Source organism: Pinus tabuliformis, chromosome 8 (assembly GCF_031772625.1).
Source record: "Pinus tabuliformis cultivar Carrire ecotype Pingquan chromosome 8, CPIR1, whole genome shotgun sequence".
Lineage (NCBI taxonomy): Eukaryota > Viridiplantae > Streptophyta > Pinopsida > Pinales > Pinaceae > Pinus > Pinus tabuliformis.
The window spans coordinates 1,998,545,648-1,998,565,339 of NC_142294.1; the positions used below are offsets into that span (position 1 = coordinate 1,998,545,648).

The following is a 19,692-nucleotide window of genomic DNA, read 5'->3' on the forward strand; positions in this document are numbered from 1 at the left end:
ATTTTTTAATATATAAAAAAAAATTAAAATTTACCAGATTCAAAATTACTTATTACTTAATATAAACCAATAAATATATAAAATTCAAATTTACCCTTCCACAGATTTTTAATAAAATTTCAAATGAAACTCAAAAAATAAAAATAGAAACCAAAACAAAATACTTAACTTTACCGTAATTTCAAACAAACAATTATAATTACCATTAAATTGTAAAGCAAACAAGAAAATATCATCTTATATTTATCGCTTCAATTTTTCAAAATCTACACACAACCCCTTCATCTTGCTTGAATTTTCCAAACTCTACGAATCAAACTTCATGTTGTACTTATCAAAGTAATGCAGATGCAATTATTCACAAGATTAATGCCCAATTTCTGATATGCTTTGTAATGCTGGTCTCCACTGCCCTTGTCTTCTCATTGATCTTGTGAATCCAAGTGCTCTATTTGCGTTCAATTCTTCTTTCCCCACCTGAGTCAACATCATATGCCAACAAATAAGAATCTCAAAACAATATATGCTCAATTTGTCATATGAATCAATTTTAATAAATCAAAATAGGAAACGTTTGAAACTTTATTTGGTAAGATTAGTTAAAAAAATCATTCATTATATAAAAATTAAAATATATATATATAAATAAGTATTTTAATTTTTTTTTAATTTCATATTTTTTAATATTTTATTATTTAATATAAGTTTTTAATATTTTATTTTATACCATTTGAATGGGCCTAATAAATAAAAGAGATTTGAATGGGCCTAATAGATAAAAGAGATTATAGATTGATTATAGGCTTAGGAAGACTTAATCATAGATTTAGATAGATTTAGCAAAATTTAGTGAGAGACTTAGCAGCCAAATCACCTGTCATCATCTGCACAAAAATAAGTCCCTTATCTGACTTAACTAACCTTAAAATTAGATAATAATAATATTTTAATCTCTTTATTTATTAAAATAAAATATTATTTTAATATTTATTATCTTTATAAAGTATAATATATAAAAAGCTATATAACAATTATTTTTTCGGGTATTCAAGCTTCTGTAATCCATAATGAATTAAACAAAGTCTTTAGGTAGAAATCACATGAGAAAATGTTTTGGCCGAGACATTTTTGAACAAACCAAAGTGGTTTGAAAGTCTTTTTACAAAAAAATTTGTTTAATTTTTATTTTGTTATTTTCTTTTTAATTTTAACCTTTGAACTTTAAATTTTGACATGTTTTATTAGATCTTTAAAAAATAATTATAAAATATTTGAAAATTTATATATAATAAGATTTTATATTTTTTATATTACAAAGTTTAAAAATAATTAAAAAAATAAAGTGTTTGAAAAGAAAAGCTCACTTTTTTTTACATATAATTGCATAGAAGAAAAGAAATTACATATTTTCTAGAAAAAAAATGGAAAAACCTAATTTATATATAAGAGATTTAATTTTACAAATAAATTTAGAAAATAAATAACGAACTAAAACAAATAAATAAAATTAAACAACTAACTTAATTTAATTCTTTAAAAAAATTTGTTAAAAAAAATTGAATATGTTATTCTAAGTGTAAATTAATTATGAAATGTTTTTGTCCCAAGAGATCAATTTCCAAAATTGAACAAATATCAATTTCCAAAACCGAGCAAAATTTCTTAGAACCATAAGTTGCAGAAATCCAAAACTGCACAAGGTGATTTAAAAGACTCGTATCATATATCTTTTCAAAAATGTCTTGAAAGACTCATATCATATTTCTTTTCAAAAATATAACCCATGGTTAGACTGCCCTACAGTTTATTCAAAATTCATAATTATGTTTCAGTTTTTGTCGAACTATCTACTATAACCAAAAACGCAAAAAAGATTTTGATGGGTGGAACCATGAGTTTTGAAGAGAGCCAAGATTGGAACAGGAATCGACCCATAGTTAGACTACTCTATAGTTTATTCAAAATAATTCATTCATGATTATGGAGTTGGAGTTTTTGTCCAACTCTGAACAAACCAAAACCCCAAAAAGGTTGAGATGTGGTGGAACCATGAGTTTTCACATAATCATGATTTGAATAGGAATCGATTGTTCCAGAAGGGTTTTGCATAGACAAACCTTCAAAATTCATGATTATGGAGCGTTTGTCAAACTCTAAACTAACCAAAACCCCAAAAAGGTTGAGATGGGTGGGTGGAACCATGAGTTTTGACTAGAGCCGTGATTTGAATAGGAATCGATTGTTCTGGAAGAGTTTTGCATAGATTGTTCTAGAAGAGTTTTGAATAGACAATCCTTCTGCAGCTCTAGGCAGCCCCTTCAAGAGATCTTCTGACAGGTGTCAGACTTCTCTGAAACATTGAAGTAACATGTAACGTGCCCAAGACCTTGCACATTCAATATTGGTGCCTAGGATAAATAGGGCTCGCCCTTTTGGTAACATTTAAGAAGTCTCTTAAAGAGGTCAGATCTGTCCAGAGTCCTGAAGTAGTCCAGACTAACACTGTTCCAGTCCAGAGTATTCAAATAATTCAGATTCTTGAAATATTGAGTTCTTTGAATATATATCACTTTTATAAAGCAGAATTCAATGTTCTAGTTAGAATTGGTCAGGGGAGTGAGTAATTCACTATTCCAATCATTACTTTTGAATTATTGACAAGGGAGTGATGATTCTATCTATTACTTCACTATTCCAACATATTACTTCACTATTCCAACCAGGAAGTAACACAATTCTGATTAAGATATATCCCCACTTCTGTAATCTGGTTAAAAAATTTAAGGATTCTAATATAACTTCACCATTCAATGTTCTAAATTTTTCAGTGTAAGCATTCAAATATAACTTCACTATTCTAATCAAGAAATAACACTATTCTAACTAAGATTTCCACCTATTGCTTCACCATTCCAACCCAGAAGTAACACTATTCTGGTCAAGATTTTTCCTGACCAGGATTTCCTAGGTTGCAGAGGCCTCCCTCGCATTTTTGGTATTCCAGCCAGAAATACCAAGGATGCATGGGGTTTCCCTTGCCTTTTTGGTAGTTTTTGCGGTAGAATTTCTCAGTTTCTATCATTTGAAAAACGGGTGGCTACTGTTTTATTTCCATAACAGGATCAATCTAATAATCCAATAGTAGCTATAACATCAAATCAATAACTCAGAACATAATAAAACAATTTATGAAGGCTGCCATGCACTACCTCTGAACGATAATCTTTGACCACAGAACTTGAGTTCGGTGGCTGAACAGGCTCCTGGTTCGATCCCTTGGCTTTCTGTAACGAAATCAATTTATTCAACTTCACATAGCTTTTCCCAGAGAATTCCATCAAAACCTCTGCACCCACAAACCCATGACATCATTCTCAGATCCATCACAGTTGCTTGATGCCAAGCAATATAACCCAATTCCTATTTATGCCAAATATCAAAGGAAGCAATACAAAAATTATTAACTCACACAGACTCTAATGAAATATAATTCACAGATCATAACAAAATATGAAAGTTCAAAACATATATAACATGACCCAATACATCTTGCTTACTGCAAACCAGACACCCTGTATGCTCAAGAAACTCAGAAATCAATGGATACCTAGACAGAATCTCAATAGAGAGGATAATCTGTGATTTGATTTAAGTGAAAACAATGTTGCAAAAATTTTCCTCAACAGGTAACTGAGTTTCCCTAGATTTTTACATTTTTCAAATCTTAGTTTATACTTTACCAGGTTTGCCCAGTCCAAAAACTCTGCAACTTAACAACAAAATAACCTTGAAATTTTTGGAGATTATATATCCAACAATATACCTTCAAAGCTAACCAGGCGATAGTTATGGCCTATAAGCAAAGTGTCATCAGGACGAAGAAGCTTCAAATGCTTGTGAGCACCATCGCCAGATTCACCCTTAACTGAATCTGTTAGGATCAGAGCAACATAGTTTCCAGGATTGGAAACCATGACCTTATTGGCAATAACTGGCCAATAAATCTTCTCAATCTTACCCCCCGGATGTTCAACAATAACACTTGCAGCGTCTGAGGCCTGGCAGTTCCCCATAGTACAGTACTTGAATCCAAGAAGACTCCTAAAACTAGAGATTTTTTCAGTCCAAGACAACCAAGAAAACCTCACACGCTGCTGTTTTGCAGCCCTAACCTTAATTGCAATTCATTAAAATATGGTAAATAACATTATAGCGCTCTGCTATTAATGTTCTCGATCAGAACAATCAGCAGAAAAGCCGAGGACTAATTCTCCAACAACCCATGCCGATGAAGATAAAAAGAAATACATTTCTCTGATCAATCGCAATCAATGCACTGAAAGAGACCCCTGACCCATACCTGTTAACATCATAAATGAATGAAGGGATGCATATCTAGAAATTTGCTTCACCATCAATTTACCAGTACATACACAGATTCGGTGAGCAAGACAATATAATGGAATTTAAGGCAGAATTGATATATACACAATGGAATTTATATACACATTGCGTATATCAACCAAATAGTCCAGAATATCGGCATGTCAGCTGCGCCCGTGAAGAACTTCAACATCAGTCGTTGAATTTTTTTCGAAGTGCTCGACCCACTTTAAAATGGGCACTGTCTTATGGTTAATCCACGTAATAAAATGGCCAAACACAGGGCTAATATAAACTCCACATGTAAACTGTTTCTCCGTGAAATGATTAGCAGATTTGATTTTTTCGTTATTTATTGTTTCATGCACTTGTCTTTTTAAGCGTGGAGGCTGACACGATGCAACTGAGCATAAATGAATGAACCTCGGCAATTTTTTCGTTTTACCTTGCAAAATTCTATTTTTTATTTTTTATTTATATGTTATTGGAACTTTCAATCATATAATATTTTTAAATAGATTTTAATAATTATTGTATTATAATAGTCTAAATTAGAGGCAGAGAGTGAGCCGGAGCCATTCTTGACTGAACGACTGGACTTTAAATTTTGGTGTCAATAATTTTGGATTATAAATTCTTCCTATTATAAAGTTAATTTATTTTAAATTATAGAATATAAATTAGTTAAAAGTAAATTTATTTTGAATTATCCCTTGCCATATCTTATAATTTTGCAAGGTGTCTATTCCTTGCCGTATTTTATAATATTTATATTCTCTTAATATAAATCTATGAAGATTTTTCTGTCTATCCCTTGCCTTATTTTATAATATTTATATTGTCTTAATATAAATCTATGAAGATTTTTCTTTCTGGAAAAATTTATTTTGAATTATAGATTATAAATGAGTTAATTTTAAATTATAAGTTTATCTAATTGATTGACGAGGAATAATAAAATTAAATTTGAAGAATTTTATACGTGTGGAAAATTAAAATTTTAGTTTAAAATAAAAGTATAGTTTAATTGTTTTTTTTTCAAGTTTGGTTAAACTATCTTTTCATCTAGTCCAGTATGTCATTCTAATTAAAACTTGAAATTGAATCAGTAACTTCACATTAAAAAATATCTTAACAAAACACCTAAAGCAATTTAATTTTTTTATAATTTAATTCTTTTATATTTTTGTTTTTAAATATTTTTTTAATTTATGTATTCAAAAATATAATTTAAATATTAAAAAATTATAATTTTGTGAAATAATAAAATTAAATTTAAAGAATTTTATGTGTGTAGAATTCTAGTTAAAATTCCATAAAATTTTGATTTGAAATAATTATGCATTTTAACTATTTTATATTTTTGTCTTTAAATTTTTTTCAAATTATATATTCAAGAATATAATTTAAGTATTAAAAATTTATAATTTTTCCATATGTTAAGTTGAAGGATGAATAATAAAACTAAATATGTGGAGAATTTTATTTAAGATTTTATAAAATTTTGGTTTAAAATAAAAGTGCAGTTTACCAGTTTTATATTTTTGTTTTTAAATATTTTTTCCAATTAGTATATTTAAAAATATAATTTACTTATTAAAAAATTATAATTTTTCCATCACCTATTGATTGACCAATAATAAAATTAAATTTAAGAAAATTTATGTGTGGAGAATTCTATTTTGTAAAATTTTGATTTAAAATAAAAGTGTAGTTTAAGTGTTTTATATTTATATTTTTAAATTCATTTTTGAATTTATATATTGAAAAATATAATTTAATTATTAAAAATTTATAATGTTGTTATCTATTGATGAATAATAAAGTTAAATTTAAAGAATTTGTTATATTTAAAGAATTTTATATGTATGGAGATCTTTATTTAAAATTTTGTAAAATTTTGGTTTAAAATAAAAGTGTAGTGTACCTATTTTATATTTTTGTTTTTAAATAAAATTTTTTTGAAAAACACAATTTAAGTATTAAAATTTTGTAATTTTGTCAAAAAATTATACAAATAAATATCATATAAAAAATATAAAAATTATAATTTTACATCCAAAACATATAAAAAGAAATATATCATGTATTAACTAAAAAGTCAAAGCAAAAAGTAATGCAGATGTCTGAGAAGGTGATGGTGGGATGGGCAAAAGGAAGGGTTTTCTCGATGGAGCTTTTGTGAAATTGGATTGAGAAAGAATGAGGACAAGCATTGAAAGATCTTCCTAAGGTAAGTATCCTCTCTCATGGCTAGTCCATGATTAAGTTCAATTCAACAGATGTGGCCAGTTGGGTCCTTGGTAAAACATGGATTATAGATTCCACCCCAATGATGATGAAACAATGGAATACATTGTTTGATGCTAGTCGTGAAAATTTGGAAAGTGCTCCTGTGTGGGTTAGGCTTTCGTGGTTGTCACCACAACTTTGGTCGAACGATGTCTTTAGGGTTATCGAGAATAAATCAGGGTATTTCCTGGAGGTCGATATGTCTTATGAGACAAGCAGGAAGATGGTTATGGCGAGGGTTTTGGTAAATATGGATTCTCGTGAAGGCTTATTCGTTCACTTGAACATATGTTATCAGTGTTTTACTGACAAACATCTCCTAGACTAATAAGGGATACCCTTCAGGTGTGGTAGGTGTCACAAATATGGTCCCATTATGAAGAATTGTACTCTTCCTTTTATGAGCAAGAAAGGGAGAAGGGATTCACTTCCTAGAGGCCATGGGGGGGTATAAGGGAAGAAAAAGGATGTCGGGTTGAGGAGATCCTCACTCAGGTGCAACAGAAGAATTCTAGGGAGCCTATGCAGACAGATGGAGGTGGTGAAGTTGGGGGAAATGCGTCGACAAAGTCTGTGCCACTCATTTCTCAATTTGGCAGTCCCTTCCTCTGGTTCTCCATCATCAAATAATTTATCTTCTTCACTTCCTATTTCTTGTTTAATTAGCTCCTTTTGCTCTATTAATATGGGGTGGGATCCATCCTCTCCTTCTCAATCTATATCTCATGTTCTTCCCTCATTGGCTCTGGTTTCTTGCCTACTCCCCTATCCTTTCTCGATGGCCCCTCCCTGATATCAATTCCATCCATGGCTATGGAGTCATCTTTTGATCCTAGTCCCCATTATAACCTTTGAACAACCAATAAAAGGGGGATGGCATTTCTTGTGTGGGGCGACTTGGTCCTTCTCCCCCAGTTCTGCCTGGTAGGTCCCTGAGGGGTATGAAATCTCTCATTTTAAGAGAAAAAATTAAGGCTATCCTAGAAGTTGTGGCAGGAAGACATAAGCCTATTGTAAGGGTGCTTAGAGCACTGCAATCCCTAAGAAAATCTTCTAAATGATCTTTCTCTCTTTCAACTATTGAGGTTTCGCTAGCCCGTCTAAAAAGCTAACTCTGAAGAGACTTGTTTCTTCTAAACATTTGGACATTATTTTCCTTTAAGAAACTTTGGGTGATGGGGACAGGGTTGTTGGAGCTCTAGAGTCTCTATTGCATAGATGGATTTTTGTGGCATTAGATGAAAAAGGTAGATCTAGGAGGTTAGTTGTCAGATTCAATAAAAAATATCCATTATAACTATTGGCACATGGTTCTCTATGATGGTTCTGAGGGTTGTTATATTCTTTGTTGAATTGGAGAAGGGCCTCAAGGTAATCAATATATATGGGCCATGTCATGTCAGGATGACCTTCTCCGATATGTTAATGAATAAATCTTATATGAATGTTAATAATTTGGTGGTAGGAAGAGATTTGAACTTTTCTATTGTAGTTTCAGAATTCTGGGGCCCTCGTGCCCATGTGACACTTTGTCAGATTATTCCATCCACCTCTTGGTGGAGCATAAACTATGTGACTTAGACTTGAACAAGTATAAGCCTACTTAGAGAAAAATAATAATAAGGAAAGCAATGGTGGCAAGGAACATAGATGAGTTCCTTATGGTAGATTATTTCATGGAAAGGACCCCTTTGTTTCAACAATGGATTAGGGTGGGTGGTGAATTTGATCATCGCCCCATTTTTCTTTAATTGAAAGGGAACATAAACAAACCTGATAGACCCTTCAAATTCAATGCTTCATGGATCAAAGATGTTTCATTTCACAATCTTGTCTCTGAACCCTGGATTCCTTATAATTTTGTTGAGGAGGTGTCGGTACCAGTCCACTTTGCCAAGAATCTAACACAAGTGAAAAAGCTATGATCCAGTGGTCAAACCTCAAAAGACAGCAGGTGGAGGCAAAGCTTAAAGCAATGGATGAAGAGTTGGAAAGAATGGAAGCTCCCGAAGGGGTGGTTATTTGAATGTGGAATCCAAACAAAGGATCATACATCTTGAAGTTACTAAAAGGAGAATCTTGGAAGAAAAGGAGGAGACATGGAGGCAAAAAAGAAAATCCATTTAGTTGAAGAGCAGAGACAAAAATACGAAGTTTTTCCAAAAATTTTCAAATGGGTGCACAGTATGAAACACTATATGGGCTATGGACAAGTTGGACGGGGGTAGAGCTTCATCCTTCAAGTAGCTTTCCAAGTTGGGAAAGATCCATTTCAACAATCTATACAAGGAGCCCCCATAGGTTTCCATAGTTGAAGTAATATTGTTGGCTCAATTCTTTCCTGGGTTCCCTGATGCTAATGACAACCAAATTTTAATGGTAACTGGAATCTGATGCCAGATTGCAAAGGGTGCTTCATAATTTTCAAAAGGATAAAATTTTGGGCCCCAATGGTTAGTGTGGAATTTTTCCTAGGGTTGTATGACATTCTGGAAGAAGACCTCTCAAAGGTGGTTGAGGACTCTCGACTAATAGGGCATATGCTAGACTCTTTTAACTCGACCTTTATTTCCCTCATTCCTAAATTGGAATCCCCTCAATCCTTTGATGACTTTTGGCCTTTTTCACTATGAAACTGCATATATAAAGTAATTACAAAATTCATAGAAAAGAGGCTCAAGTTGATTCTTTATCGAAATGTATCAAGGGAACACTTTTCATTTTTGGAGGGTCGAAAAATATATGAAGTAATAAGAGTCACTCATGAAGGGCTCCATAGCTTAAAATGAAAAAACATCAAGGGACTTGTGATAAAAAATGGACCTCTTTAAAGCATATGACAAAGTAAGTTGATTGCTCCTTACAGATTTGGGCTTTGAAATACCCATTATAAACTAGGTGATGAATTGTATTACCACAATGTCATTTACAATTCTTATCAATGGGTCAGCCTCGACCTTTTGTCATGCACAAGGAGGACTTCGACAAGATCGTCCAATGTCTCCTCCATTGCTCTTGCTAGTGGCGAAGGTCCTTAGTACGTTATTATCTGAAGCTAAAAGAAAGGGTGACTTAAGAGGTGATCTGGTGGCTAATGACTTGACTATCACTCACCTATTGTTTGTGGATGATATTTTAGTATTTTGTGATGGATCAAGTAATCTAGGAGGTTCTAGAAATGGCCAAAAATTCAAGTCTCAATATAGTGGAAGTTGTGTCTTTACGTAGAGCTCAACGAACTAAATCTATTGCAACTTGAATGGGTGAAAATGAAACTCATACATGAAAGATATTGTGTTCTTAAGATTACATGGAACATGATAAATGTCTAGGAACACATGGCATTGTATGACTGCTAACATGGCAAGTTCATACGATGACATGGCATGTGTTGATGTGGTAGAGTCTGTGCAGGTGATGAAATAGAACGCTAGAAAGTTGACACATGGCACTGAGTTGGAAGTGACATGGCAGGAAGGGTGCTGAGTTGGAAGTGACATGGAAAGCAGGGTGTTGACTGGGTTATGGTTGGATTAATGAAAGGTTCTCATGTGGCCCAAATGAAAGGAGCCGTGTGGCACCTTAAGAAAGGCCAAGAAGCTTTAGTTGTCAAAAATTTTTACACAATTGGAGGACACATAGATTGAACCCTAGACCTTAGTGGATATAATTAACAACTTTATCGTTGGACCAAGCCATGCAAGTGTTATGTGGCCATGACAAAAGTTCGTTTTAAATTTGTTTTGTATTGTATGGTGGAAAAGCGGGGGTGGAGCCTGCCAAATCTAGCAACTTATCCAAATTAGTTAACAACCACCGCCAAGTTAATTAACAACATACAACATATCACCAACTAACATAACACATATTTTAGCATGTTAATATAACGTTCAGCCACCAATTATTTGGGTTATGCCAATGTAACGTTGGTATATTACTAGAAATTGCCCCTAAAGGTGAAAAGATACACTGAAGGATTACTGAAACACCAAAATATTGAGGTTTTGGATATGGAATTAATGAGGTACCAAAACATAGAAAAAGAGATGGTCTAGTTGCTCCATATTTCCATGGCCTTCATTGCTACAGTGCGTGATCAAATGCCCAAAATACAAGACATGGTGGAGATGATCAAGGACATGAGGCAGTTCGAAACAGACGATAGACAATCCTTTGATGATAAATTGAAAGAATCCAATGGACAAAATCCTCCTTCACAAACCACACCAGAAGCACGCACCCCCACAGCAAGAACACCTTGACAGCACCCCCTCAGCAAGCACACCTTGACAGTCGAAATTTTTCTGTTTTTGTTCATATTATAACACAGTTTCCAGTATCATGGGTTTCTCATGATTTATTTCATTTATATCCATCATTTAAGTAAAGTAATTTCACCACAAAATTGTTTGTTTTATATTCTGGATTTCGTTCCCCTTTCAGAGGCTCGTGGGTGATCTTGAAGCATTCTTTCTCCACCCATCACAATTTCAGAGGCACCAATAAGAAGAAAAGGCAGCCATGGAAAGGGAATACTACCTGTATCCATTGTCAGAAACGATTGCTGGAAGGATCAGTGCCATGGAAAATTTTAAGAACCACCCTAAATTTATATGTATAATAAATGGGAGAGATACATAGGGAAAATGGGAGGTGATTTGATCAATAATATAATATGTATATATAATTTTATTTGTGAATCTCTCACCAGATTATATTATTTTGTAAATTCATGGCGAATCTTTCACTGAATTATAAAATCTTGTAAGATCTTGGCAAATCTTTCACTGAATAATAAAACATTGTGAAGTCTTGGGGAATGTTTTGTTAAAGTATGAAACCATATATGATAATAGGAAAACATATTCCATAGACTCCAACTGCGAGATAGAACAAAACACATCAAGTTTGTTTACCCCAACACGCCAACAAGTATCAAGCCCCAACTATATAATATAAGAAAGTAATAAGTATCCAAAGTCCTGAAGGGGATCTAATGGAAAGAAGTGACCGTTGTCAGAAGCCTTCCAATCAATATATAAATATATAAATGTAGATTTATTAATATTTTAATTGAAAATATTCAATTAAATAATAAAATTTAATTATGTCTCTCCCAATCTAAATGCTTATTAGCATAATTCACTACCTTCATACGTCTTGCATTTTTTAACAACGTTGTAAAAAAATACCCTACAGATCATTACAACAAACTAAGAATAACAAAGAAGATGAAAGGTTGTACAAACCAACATATTTTTCAAACAACTAATCCAACATTAGTACCTTAACTTTTTCATGAAGATATCATATTGAGAATGTTTGAAAAATGGTGGGAAATCTGGGCAGCGACTATCGCGACTATCTCTCTTCTGCGAGGGTGATGCGGAAAGAGTGATAAGATTTCACTGTTTTTATTTTTTTTATTAAATTAGAAAAACCAATATTAATGGAGACATTGGTATTTTTTACTAAATTTTGTGAAGTGACTAAGTGTAGCTTTAACCATTCACCTTAATATGTTTTTTACAATATAATTTCCTAAGTCTATTTAATATCTTCATTATCATAAAAACCAACCTATATCCATCTTAACTCCACATCTACCACTCTTAAAGGGATGAAATCTATGAGCTTAAAAACTACTATTAGTAATTTATAAAAATTAATAAAATTAATAATTGATTTTTATTTTAACTTTCTATTTTAACCAAGTTAAAATGTTTAAGTGACATTAAATTACAAGATCAATTTTTACTCTTGATCTACCAAGCCCCAAGAGGGATCAAATATTTTTTCACTCTATGCTTGTTTGCATATCACAATATTTGATCCCTCTCGGCACTTAGTAGATCTAGACTAAAGATGGATTTATGTTGGCTTAATTCCCCCCTTTAAATAGGCTACATTCCACATGAATACCATGGGTCACTACCATGTGCTATCTTTATTTTTATTAATACCAATACTAGGGTTAATAATTTTTTTTGCAGGGTATTAATAATAATTTGGCCCATAGGCTTCACCTAAATATAATGCATTTTTTGAGTGTTCATAAATATAAGGTGACTTATGGAGTAAATATAAAAAAATGTTTTATTTATTTACCATACCTCTCGTTTATTTATATTTTTATTAATTTACCATGCCTCTTTTATAAATATGGTAGTTGGCCCATAGGATTCACTTAAATAAAACCTCTTTTTTGAGTCTTCTTAAATAGAAAGAGGGTTATGGACTAAATATAAAAAGAGGTTTTATTTATTTACTATACCTCTTGTTTATTTATATTTATATTTATTTACCATACCTTTGGAGTAAGTATAAAAAGAGGTTTTATTTATTTACCATACCTCCACTTTATTTATATTTTTATTTATTGGGACCAAATACAACCTCCCAAACTAGAAAATGGGCGATTGCAAATGAATTTAACATTGCAAAGCAGAAAATCGGGCGATTGTAATGGAATATAACCTCCCAAACCAGGCAAATCGGGTCAAATGAGTCTTTTCATAGTTTATCCGCCCCTTTTTTGGGCTAAAATGAAAAAAATAATTATTTTTTAAATAAAAGTTGGGCTAAATATATGAAATAGGTGTTTTATAAAAATTTCACCCCTCTAAAATGAAAAACCCCTTAAATTTCGACCTTGGGCTAAAATTCGCCCCTAAAATTTACCATGATCGATGTATCGTCGCTAATTGCTCTTTGCATCAACATATTTATCGTTGAAGCCCCAACAGATGCTAGCGGCCATGCCCCCGCCACCCAATCTAACCAATTATCAGAAGCTTACAAGCGTCATGCATGAAGCATAAAAAATAAAGAATATGTCACATGACCACCAAGAGATCAGTGACGTTGCCTGTTGGTTCAATACGACATACTCATTAAAGCCTCCAAGTTGTAACTCTCCATATGAGCTTTCCAATATACTTGTAGTCACTCTTGCACCTCAAGAATTTCTTCATCGTGGAAATAAAGAAAAAGACATTGTGACTGCTCGAGTACGAAGACTTGAAGCATTCAAGCTAATCAGGTTCCAAGATAAGGAAAACTGATTGGTGTTACAAGGAATAAAGGTGACAAATGATAAGCCCTTGTACTCCGACGTTTATATCAAATTTAGACAAGAGGAAGATGAAGAAGAAGATTTATATGCAGGGACATTATGTCACACGCCTCCTCCCCCAAAGCAGAAAAGGATCCACAATGCTAAACAGTTTTTGATGGGGATCGTCAAGAGTAGAAACGGGTGAGAAAGTGTTTCTTGAGGTTGGGAATGAATGACATATCAACCCATCAACATCTTAAAGCACATAATGAGGAGAGTGTTAAGGTAAAACTGGTACTAACATTCAAAGTGAATGAAGATCCCATCAAAATCGAGAGAATTTTTATAGACTATACATAAATGCAAAAGTTGATTATAAGGACTCAACTATATAGCTCTGTTGAGTTTTACTAGAAATATAGAATTTTGTTAAGGCACCACACGGATGATCTTCAAAGCATTCTTGAAATAGGCACCACACTACACTAGCGATCGAGGCTGCTCCTAGTGAACAACGTAAACCCTCTCTGCTTCATCCTTATTGAAATACCTCTACCGTTTTCACCATGCTTGCTTCGGGTCACTGCCAGACGCAGAAGTCTGGTACTTGCTGGTGGCTATTAATGAAAAGAACGTCAGAAAATTCATTGCAATGACATCAACTCCATTGCTATCACCAAGTGTTCAAAATTTTTTGGATTAAGGTGGACGAAAATGAAGGGTTTTTATTGGCTAGAAGGATGAAAATGAAGTGTTCTTATTGGCTAAAGTGAATAGTAATTTCCCAACCAATTCCATATAGAGAACACCTTTGTGTAATTATATGACAACCATTTAAACGTCAACAAAATTTTATTATATAGTTGTAACGTGTGCCACCCCTGAGGGTTAAACCCCGTGTGGTTAGCAACATAACATTTTACATTATAAAATTTATACCAATGTGCCAAGCCCTAATGCTCAGGTATTTTTTGTAAACTTGATGAATTTTATTACTAGTTGAGGCCTACAAAACCAACTATTATGGAAAACTTTGGAGACCAATTGAAGGAGCATTTCTCAACCTTTTTAGTGCATTTTTTTGAAGTGGATTCTAGAGGTCGAGCAGAGTCTATTAGACCCAAGAAGAGGCTCTTTTGATATAATTTTAAATTATTTGAGAGCTAATAAGGAAGGGCCTCCCACGTGGAGAAAAGGTGATCCCTGAGACGTATTCCATCAAGGACGAACTCTGTTAGAAAATATGTTTGTGCATGTTTTCCTATTTGTTGTGTTTTCTTCTCATTTTTCTACAGTTTCCATAAGTTCTTCATGTTTACATGCATAAGCGCTAAATTGGTTCTTAATCATGCAAACACACTTAAACATATTTTAAAACCAAAGTCATTTTAAAGTTTTTGGTTCATCAGGACATGAGCTAGCCACCATCAAAGCGGCCCTATCACTATTTCAGAAGGCTACATGTATGCAATTCAATGTTCTCAAGTCTACTCTCTCTCCTCTTGGCCTATCAAGGGATGAATGTAAAAATGTTCATAATCTTTTTCCTTTCGACTCTAATAATTGTGATGATGGATTAAAGTACCTAGGATTTCATTTAAAACCCAATGATTACGAAAGGTCAATTGGTAAATGCTTATTGCAAAGATTGAAAGGAGATTGAAGGTATGGAATTTTAGGTGACTACCTAGCGCTGGTAAGTTAAACCTTATAAAATCAATTTTGGAGGTAATACCTATATTTTGGATGTCTGTATCTTGGATTTCAAAAGGTGTTTTGAATTATGTTTTCAAATTATGTCGTCATTTCTTATGGTTAGGTTCTAAAGAAGGGTGAGTTTTACAATGGGTAAGATGGGATAAAATCTCTCTACCGAAGATTTGGGGTGGAAGGGGCTTAAAAAATATCCCCTACTTTGCAAAGGCCTTGGCAGCGAAATAAGATGCAGGTTGATTTCATTTGACAGTTTGTAGATGACTGTGGTATATAAAAAATATATCCACGCCTACTCCCTAGAAGAATGGATTCATTTTCCATACAAGAAGAGGCCAAAAATCTCAGTAATATGGAAAGCTGTATTATCCTCATTTTTTGTGATTGAAGAAGGTTTGGCATGGAAATTCGAAAATGGGGAAAAGGTAAGGATTAGCATTGATCCCTATGTGGCATGTGGGGAACATTTTTTATTGTCTCGTGAGTTGGTCAACTTTTTAAATTCCAATGGTAGAATTACACTAAATTAGGTGGCAGATAACACTCACACATCAATTTGGGCCCAAGGTTGGATGAATGCCCATAAGCTTGATTTAAAAAATAACTTTACAAAATTACACCATTGCTTTGAACGCATCCCACGTCCATCTCAAAGATTAGGGAGGACTCTCTAGCTTGGGTTCGCTCTCCATTTGGAGAGTATTCATCGAAATGGGGTTACATGTTCATTGTTGATAATAGGAGACTTAAGCTGATGGCCTAGTGGTGGAAGAAACTCTAGAAGCTCTGTTGCCTTGCAGAAGCACACTTATTTCAACGGTGCTTACTGCAAAATAAGGTCCCTACCAGGGATAATTTTTAAAAAAGGTGTCTGGTAGGCCCCAATTAGTGTGTTCTTTGTAAAAAATCCAAGGAAACAATGGATCATCAATTTCGTTTTTGCCCCTTTTTGGTTGGAGTATGGAACTTGATGAAAAGAAACTTGGGTTTTATTACAAACTGGCAGAGGGGGACTATAAATGATGCCTAAAAGATATGGTGGGATCGGGCTTCCCCAAATAAATATAGAAGGCTTTCACCCTTCATAAATTAGGGCATATGGCTCTCCTAGAACAATGAAATTTTTCAGGACAAGTCTTTTTCTCTCGATAAAGTGGTAGCCCAAGTTTTGGCTATCTTCTTTCTCCTTCTTGATTTTGTGTCTGTGCATATTCCACGAAATATAATTGTCAATGAGATTGATCATTGTTTCCCTTGGACCTATTTTGATGGGGTCTCTTTTCTGAGCGGTGAATGTCGGGGCGGGGGGAGGGGGTGGGTGGGGTGGATGTTCTTTATCTACAAGAAAATAATTTATACAACCTTCAAAGTGGACTGGGTAGAGGTTCTAACAATTATGCAAAAATACTTAGTCTAAATCTTCTTCTCTTATTTTCTATTGAGAAAGAATGTCGACATGTACAAATATTTGGTGATTCTATGATTGTCATAAATTGGTTCAATAATATACAAAGATGTCATATTCCTTATCTAAAGCAAGTGCTTTATAGGCTATGGGCTCTTGGAAGATCACTGAGAAGATAGGAGATTCAATCTCGAAATTCTATCATAGGCCCTTCATAGAGGGTTTGCAATAGGAGCATCAATTGAACTAAATATATTGACTACTTTTATTCTCTTTTTTTACCCAAATAACTGGGAGACTATTGTATATAATGATGTGTATTTATATCTTTTTGAGACAGTTTATAGACATGATACAACTTGTTAATCAAGCCTGATGTTTATTTTTTGGGGTAGTTGTCAAATGACTTTTGGATGAATAAGGTGCATATACTAAATGTAATTTCCATTTTGATAATGAAAATTATGATTATTTTTTTGGAAAAAAATTGAAAGCAAAATAATATGAGATAAATATAATTTTCATTTTGATAATGAAAATTATGATTTTTATTTTTGGAAAAAAATGAAAACAAAATAATAAAACAATCTGAAAAATAATCATAGAAGAACAAAATTGTCTATTAATTAGAGTAAATTTATTAAATGAAGAAAATTATAATTTTACATCAAATTAAAGATACAAGCTCATTGAATGGAGAGAAATTATAATTTTACATAAAATTAAGGGGTCGAAATTATTAATGGAGTGTGCTATGTTTTGAATAAAAAGTGAAAGCAAAATTAGTAATGTGTGAAAAATAATAAAACAATCTGAAAAGATACTCATAAAAGAGCAAAATCGTCTAATAATTAAACTAAGCTCATTATATTAAAAAAATAATAATTTTACAGTAAAAATTAAAGGGTCCAAATGAATGAAAGTGACTTCAAGTTTCATTTTCAATGATTTTTACGGTGCTATAAAGAACTTGATAATTATATTAAAGATTTATATACTTTAAATTCATTTCACCTATACCCATTAGAAACTCTCTTCACATTTATCAAATAAGTAAAAGTGTTTTAAACATTTGATGAATTTATTTTATAAGTAAAAGTGTTTTAAACATTTGATGAATTTATTTTATTTTTGTTTTTTAGATGTTCAAAATTTTGGGAAAGGAAATTGACATTTATAATGAAAATTTGGTGAAAATTGTTTTTTTAATGAAATTGTATATATTAAATGTGAATATGGTTATTTTAGAGAGGGTGTTGAATTTATATCTGTATTGATCTGGATTGGATTATTATATTGTTTGTCATTCATCTCGATGCATTTGGAGTGGAAAAGGTGGAGGAATCAACTCACGGGATTGTTTTTACTTGTGGAACCCAGTTTGGCAAAATGGGGTCTGAAACCTTCCGAGAGTGTTTTGAGACATCAAAAGGAGTTTTTTTTTTTTTTTTTTTTGGAGGGGGGGGGCGGGGTAAAACTTTGTCGCTTTAGCACCGTACTATCTCATGCTATTCTACACACAAAGATATTTCCAACGACGCAAGAAGCGCATCAATAAGAGTCTGTATGCAAAAGTTATGCCACTCAGAAATTGACCTTCCTATTTTCACACATATAGTTCGAGAGGATGTCGCGTTAGCCCCTGTTATTCATGGAAAAGGGGCTAACTACGTGATTATGATGTAAAAGACTATAGAAGAGTCTATATTGTAACTCTAGTTAAGAGTTGATGTAATCAAAATTAACCACTAGTAGGCTATCACGTTGTGTTATAACTAGACCACTAGGAGGAAGAAGCATGCCATTCTTTCGAGAGCATTTTGTTCCATAGTTGAGAAAAAATAGCAAGGAGAGACAGGAGGTAGAGCACACAGAGAGGATCTATGCACTGTAGCAGCCCATAGGCCACATGCATTACTTCTTTGTACCTACAACCATATTTCCAGACAGAGAAAGAGAGTGATGCAGCCTCACCTTCCAACTAGGTTTTCTTCCAAAAGTGTTTCCCATAGAGCATATCTTGTGTCTTATGTGTGTGTGAGCTTATTTTTTCATTCTTTACTTTTTTGCATAATTTCCATTCACATGCAGACACTAATTATAATTAAAATCTAAAAATCTAGAATTTTAATAAAATTGTGATACTGTAAAATTTCAGTATTTTAATATATTATTATCAGATCTGTTGTGACGAACCGTTCAGTGGAATATCCACGACCGTTTACAGATCATGCATTAAAAGCAACAATTTCATTAATGTAAAATCATACTTTCTTTGTTCCAACTATGACAAACCAAAAAATAAATAAAAATAAAACATTTAACCTTCTTCCTACCAAAAATGTTTTGAATACTTGAGCTTGCCTCAAAAAAATCTTAGTTTAGTTCCTTGCCCACCATCCATGTATATTCTTGTTAAATAGTATTGTTTGGTAGTGAATGTTATTTATAAAGACCCATTTTATCATGAGCATTTTGTTGGGATATATGCCCCCTAATATATCATTTCAACTAATTGTTGTACAATGACCCTATAGAACTCAAGCTCAATCCTCCAAGAACATCAACAAATGAAGACTTCTTACAAGTGCAAGCTCTTTTTGCGTTGCGATTTAGTAGGATTAAGGGGTTGTCCCCAAAAGTGTGGTCAAAATCCGCATTATTTAGTAGGATTAGGGATTCATCCCCATATATTTGATCAAAATAATTTTCCTGTTAATTTTTTGTTGTGTCCAATAAACCTTACTTTCAATCCCCTTAAGAAACGTCATAGGATGCGAACTCCTTGGATGCAAGTGTATGTCCATGTTACAGTAGGTCAAGTGAGACCCATGTTCAATCT

The 19,692-nt window shown here is 32.9% G+C and overlaps 1 protein-coding gene across 1 annotated transcript; it reads right to left on the reverse strand.

Moving 5' to 3' along the window:
- Positions 1 to 210: 210 nt before the first annotated feature.
- On the reverse strand, positions 211 to 4,421 carry LOC149244459 (DUF4228 domain protein). Its single transcript, XM_089368007.1, has 3 exons — positions 3,824 to 4,421; positions 3,210 to 3,346; positions 211 to 477 (listed from the first exon to the last, which is right to left on the reverse strand). The coding sequence occupies exons 1-3, from the start codon at positions 4,071 to 4,073 to the stop codon at positions 367 to 369; spliced, it is 498 nt and encodes a 165-aa protein (XP_089224133.1). The 5' UTR covers positions 4,074 to 4,421; the 3' UTR covers positions 211 to 366.
- Positions 4,422 to 19,692: the final 15,271 nt, after the last annotated feature.

Excerpts from the sequence above, each read along its gene's own strand:
- LOC149244459 (XM_089368007.1), bottom strand. The coding sequence starts at position 4,073 with ATGGGGAACTGCCAGGCCTCAGACGCTGCAAGTGTTATTGTTGAACAT. Across the intron at positions 3,347-3,823 it reads TCGCCTGGTTAGCTTTGAAG|AGGTTTTGATGGAATTCTCT; the intron begins GTATATTGTTGG and ends TTGTGGGTGCAG. Across the intron at positions 478-3,209 it reads TCAAAGATTATCGTTCAGAG|GTGGGGAAAGAAGAATTGAA; the intron begins GTAGTGCATGGC and ends ATGTTGACTCAG.